The sequence below is a fragment of the Octodon degus genome, unplaced genomic scaffold, assembly GCF_000260255.1.
Source record: "Octodon degus isolate 3935 unplaced genomic scaffold, OctDeg1.0 scaffold00028, whole genome shotgun sequence".
NCBI lineage: Eukaryota > Metazoa > Chordata > Mammalia > Rodentia > Octodontidae > Octodon > Octodon degus.
Window position 1 is genome coordinate 70498 of NW_004524604.1, and position 5887 is coordinate 76384.

General features: G+C 34.8%; 1 protein-coding gene across 3 annotated transcripts in view; it reads left to right on the top strand.

Moving 5' to 3' along the window:
* LOC101585685 (zinc finger protein 878-like) overlaps positions 1 to 5606 on the top strand; it is a 27543-nt gene extending 21937 nt beyond the window's left edge. For 2 of the 3 annotated variants that reach the window (XM_023713000.1, XM_023712999.1), the window contains 3 exons: positions 526 to 652; positions 852 to 915; positions 3169 to 5606. In XM_023713000.1, the coding sequence (XP_023568768.1) occupies positions 619 to 652; positions 852 to 915; positions 3169 to 4702 (1632 nt within the window). In that variant the 5' untranslated portion in view covers positions 526 to 618 and the 3' untranslated portion in view covers positions 4703 to 5606. The remainder of the gene's footprint in view (positions 1 to 525; positions 653 to 851; positions 916 to 3168) is intronic. The other variant, XM_023713001.1, reaches the window with a different exon arrangement.
* The last annotated feature ends 281 nt before the right edge of the window (positions 5607 to 5887 follow it).

Sequence of the window (5887 nt, forward strand, 5' to 3'; positions counted from 1 at the left end):
GTAGACATTCTCCAACAAAATTATAATATTTTATTACATTTTATCAGTCATGATATTTATTTACTATTTGATGAATTCTTTGCCCATGAAACCAAGCTTAGGTTTCAAAATGCTGTCTAAATACAAGCCCAGAAGAAAAAGGCAAATTTCTTAAGTGATAAATTGTGAAAAAAATTTATGATAATATATGAAGGGTGTTAATTAGTCATCTATTCCAGTTTTTATTTGCATGCTTGTTTTGTAGATTTCCTCTATAAAACATGCTTTGGAGATATTGTACAAACAAAACTGGGTTAATCAGCACAACCACTGTTCCCATTATGTTGCTTTAGCAAAGAATTCCATGATGGCATCAGAATTTCTGTGTGAGATGAGTTCATGGATAGAAATAAAGAATTTAATAGCAAGACACGATGTGAACAATTGGGGGAGTCAGTCTTATTGCATCTTTTTATGAGTGGCATTGAAATGTTTCATAGAATGAGTCTCAGTCATCTTCCTGTAAATATATGTATCATGATTTAGGAGGGAGTGACCTTTGAGGATGTTGCTGTGACCTTCACCAAGGAGGAGTGGGCTTTGCTGGATTCATCCCAAAAGAAGTTCTATGGAGATGTGATGTGGGAAACCTTTTATAATGTGTCTGCTATAGGTAAGAGTGATATCATTTATCTAATTTATAAAATCAGAGAGCATTGCTTCTTGGTCATCTGTGTAGTTTTACTAATTAGAATGTGAAAGCATTTTGCTGAATATCTAGACATGAACACATGGTATTGCATCTACCTGGAATCAGTGAATTTTTATATAATGTTGGAGTAGCTTTCTATATTTCTTTTTCTGCACTTCAGGAAGAAATTGGGATAACCAGCAAATTGAAGATGAGTGGCAGCAATATTTGAGGAGAAATCTAAGGTAATTTGCACTAAAGTTTCTCAAAAGTCAGGGAAAAAGAAATACTTTCAATGCAGGAAACTATATTGTTAGTTTTTCAAATAAGAGGAATCATGCAGTTTTTAAGCTCTCATTTGTGATTTTATTTAACATCATGGCCTCTAGGTATAATCTTTTTTCCTACAAATGACTCAGGTTTTTCTTTCTTTATGGCAAAATAGTACTTCATTGTGAATGAATAAATGAAACAGCAAAATAAAAGATACATACTAAAGAACAGGGAAAAAGATATTTTGTAAAAGTGAAGGAAAAAGGCCAGTGAGATAGCTCAGTGACTTAATCTCCTGCCTGGCACGTGCAAGGTCCTGAGTTTGATCCCCAGTATTGGAAGCGGGGAGGAAAAAAAGAAGAAGAGAAATAAGAGAGAAATGAATGGGAGAGGAAGAGGAGGTGAAAACGAAATAAATATTAAGTTGTATTTTGTACATGTACTAACAATATATGATGGATATAGTCTTTATGTGTTAAAAAAGGTATTAATAGAAATTTGAAAAAATTTAAAACAAGCTCAGCTACAAATGAAACCAACTTTGAATTAATTTAATCTCACAAACTGTTTGAATGCATACATGTTGAGAACCTATGCTTTGACAATTGAATATCTGAAATAGTCTAGTACTGGGAATTTATGGAGCGCTGATATTACACCACAAGTGACATTATCTAATGTATCAGAATAAGCAAAATATCTTCCACATTCATAATTATGAAAATATTTTATGACATTATATTTAGTCCTGGACTATAAGTATATATGAAATAAAATTTTTGTTTAGACTAGGTGCCTACTTCGAATACACAATTGTGGATATATATTTTCTAAAGCCTATTTTTATACCAACTAGTTTATCTAATGAATGCTATGTTTATTTAAATGTGTTACATGCAGTCAGTATTTGGAAAATTGTTAACACTGGTAGAAGTATTCAAATCCAAATAAATGCCACTGTTTTAATAATGGCTGTTTGCAAGCAATTCTTTCCACACATTCAACCTATTCATTTTCCAGAATTGTTACAAATATCTTCAAAAGTCAGAGAAAAGCAAAAATATTCTTGACAGGAATGTCACATAGTACAACATCTATGGAAATGTGTGTAGAAAATTCTCCAAAAATAAAAATAGAAATTCCATTTGATCCAGCTACATTTTTATTGGGTATATTCTTAAAAATTTATGGCCAGCCAAATAGCTCAGCAGATTAAAGTACCTACAAGCATGTGCAGAGGCCAGGGGTTTGATCCCTGGGCCTGCTGTGCCAGCCCTGCTCCTGGGGTGGCTGAGAGGGTGATTGAGACTGGGTGTGGTGGTGTGCACCTACAATCCCAGCACTTGGGAGGCTGTAAACAGGAGAATCACTATGAATCTGATCTAGTAGTGAGACCCTGAACACCCTGTAGACTGTTCCCTAAAAATACAGAAAAAAAATTTAGTCATATTATGATGACACCTGCATATACATGTGATGAGAGTACAGTTGTTAATAAATGATTTCTCAAAATTGCCAATCTGCAGATGAGTGGGTAAAGAATATATGGGATTGATCAACCATGTTGGTACATACTTGTAAGCCCAGCACACTGAGAAGCTGAGCGAGAAAGATCACATTTTCAACTCAGCATAAGCAACTTAATGTTTGAGGAAACTATTCCAAAATAAAGGCTGTAGGTGTAGCTTAGTGCTAATGCCCTGGGTTAACTGTCCAATACTGAAAATGTGTGGTATATATACATAATGAAACTGTATTTAGCTAGAAAGAAGAAAAAATGATGTCATTTGCCAAAAAAATTGATGGATGTTAAACCTGCAACTTTTAAATGAAATAAGGCAGTCATAATTTTAAGTGAAATAAACACTGAAAACTTAATATCTGGTGATATAAATGAGAAACATAATATATGAATTAGGGAGTCAAAGAAAGGAGAGAATAGAAAATAGGCTTTTTGGTGATGGCAAAGAGGTTCAATGTAAAGGGGAGGGTGCAGGTTTATGGAGGAAAGGGTATTAAAATAATATATAATATTATTATGTACTGATTCCTTTATTTTTTTTTTGATTCCTTTAAATGAAAGTAAATACTATATATTGCAAATGTGTCATTTTAAAAACTCTCAAATTAAGGTGACTATTTCAGAATAGTCCTTATAAATCATTAATAAGAAAACTTTATAATGTGATTGATTTTTTATTATGTTCATTATTTTTGTTTTACAGATGTGAAGAGGCAGTGGAATGCCGTCAAAATAAGTCAGGGCATGAAGATGGAGAAATGTTTTTTTGGACTCTAGATTCTGATGTGAACTTGAAACTTCCTGGTTTGAAATCATCTGAAAATCTTGTTTGTAGAAAGTCCCTGATTAATCCATTGCTAGATGTACCTATCATAGGTCACACTGCTCTCAAATCATATCACTGCCAGGGATTTGAAGACAAGCTATCTAATTGTAATATACATGATTCCCAGATCTTTCAGAGACATGCAAGTACAAACACTGGGGAGAGACCCTGTAAATATAAACAACGTGGGAAAGCTTACTCTGACTTCAGTGTAGAAACTCGAACTGGAGAAAAGCCTCTTGAATTTGAACAAGACTCTATGCCCCATTGTGTTCCAATCCATGAAAGAAATCACAGTAAAGTGCGACCCTTTGTATACACACAATGTGGCAAAGCTTTTAATTCCCATGACTATATTCAAATACAGGAAAAACCTCATTATGAAGAAAAACACTATGTATGTAAATTATGTCAGAAATCCTTTACTAGTAGCACTTCATTTTGTATTCATGAAAGAACTCACTCTAAGGAGAAACCCTATGTATGTAAACATTGTGGGAAAGCTTTTGGTAAACCTAGTAACTGTCGAATACATGAAAAAACTCATATTGGTGAGAAACCTTATGTGTGCAAGCAGTGTGGGAAAGCTTTTAGTACACACAAGTATTGCCAAATACATGAGAGAAATCACACTGGAGAGAAACCCTATGTATGTAACCACTGTGGGAAAGCTTTCAATTTTAAGAGTAATTGTAAAATACATGAAAAAATTCACACTGGGGAGAAACCTTATCTATGTAAGCAATGTGGGAAAGCTTTCACTAGACATAGTGATTGTCAGATTCATGAAAAAACCCACACTGGGGAGAAACCCTATGTATGTAAAGAATGTGGCAAAGCATTCAGGACATATAAGTATTGCAAAATACATGAAAGAAATCACACTGGAGAGAAACCCTACATATGTGAACAGTGTGGGAAAGCATTCACTTGTAAGAGTTCAATTTGTACACATAAAAGAACTCATTCTGGGGAGAAACCCTATGTATGTCAACAGTGTGGGAAAGCATTTAGTACATATAAGTATTGCCAAATACATGAAAGAAATCACAGTGGAGAGAAACCCTATGTATGTGAAGAGTGTGGGAAAGCATTCAATTGTAAGAGTTCATTTTGTAAACATAAAAGAACTCATACTGGGGAGAAACCCTATGTATGTAAGCAATGTGGGAAAGCTTTCAGGACACAAAGTGATTGCCACATACATGAAAAAATCCACACTGGACAGAAGCCCTATATATGCAAGCATTGTGGTAAAGCATTCAATAGACACAGTAATTGTCAAATACATGAAAGAATTCACACTGGAGAAAAACCCTATGTATGTAACCAATGTGGGAAAGCTTTCACTGATAACAGTTCATTTTGTAAACATAAGAAGATACACTTCAGTGAAGCACTATGTGTGTGAGCAGTGTCAGAAATTATTCAGTATACACAATTGTCAAATACGTGAAAGAAGCAACACTGTAAAGAAAGCCTGCATATTTAAAAAATGTGAAAAAGCACTTAATACATACATGTACTGTCAAATACTGAGTTAAGTCACATTACTGTGAAATTGAAAGTCTTGGCGAAACCTTTCAATAAATGCTATGTCAAATACATGAAAGAATTCATACAGGAGAAAAGCACTATACATGCCTTTAGGACACAATTATTATTAAATACATTTTCAAAACTCAACATTGTTGAGGAAACCCTTTGTATGTTAGCAGTGTAGGAAAGTTTTCTGCACACAATCATTGTGAAGTACATGAAAGAACACACTAGAAAATTTATGTAAACAGTGGAAAAGCACCAACTACACAAAGTTATCACATATATGAAAGAATTTACACTGATGAACCCTGAGTGTGTAAGAAATGTGTGAAAGTATTTAGGACACTGTCAAAATGTGTGTGTACACATTGCAAAAGACTTCTATTAATCATAGACATTAAATACCACAAAAGAAATTAGCCATGAATGTGTCATGGCACAGCGACATGAAAGGATTCAGTGCGAAAAGGAGCCTTTCTTTGTAAACAATAGGAAGTCTTTCAGTACTCAGAGGTATCATTGCATAAAAATAAGGAAATGTGAACAAAGTAAATATTTTTTCTAAATGTACGTGAAAGTATTCAACTGGGAGAGAAGCCATATGTATATGGTAAATGTGGGAAATCCTTCATTTCTTCAGTTTACCTTGAAAGACAGAAACTTACACTGGATAAAAACCCTATATAAATGGCCAACTAGATAAGCTCAGCGGATTAAAGGGCCTGTTTAGGCAGATGCGGGGGCCCGGGTTTGATCCCCGGCTTACTGTGCCAGCCCTGCCCCCCGGGGTGCGCTGAGACCGCGATTGAGACTGGGTGCGATGGCATGTGCCTGTAATCCCAGTGCCTGGGAGGCTGAAAAGCAGGAAGGATAACTACAGGTTGGATCTGTGTAGTGAGACCCTGTAGACCCTCTAAATACCTAAAACAATTCCATAAACAAACCCTATATAGGTGACTTGAGAAAACCTTTTGTAGTTTCCATAACTTGAAAACCTAAACACACTGAAAGCACAAATACAGATTATGGAGATCCTTCATTTTTACATGACCTT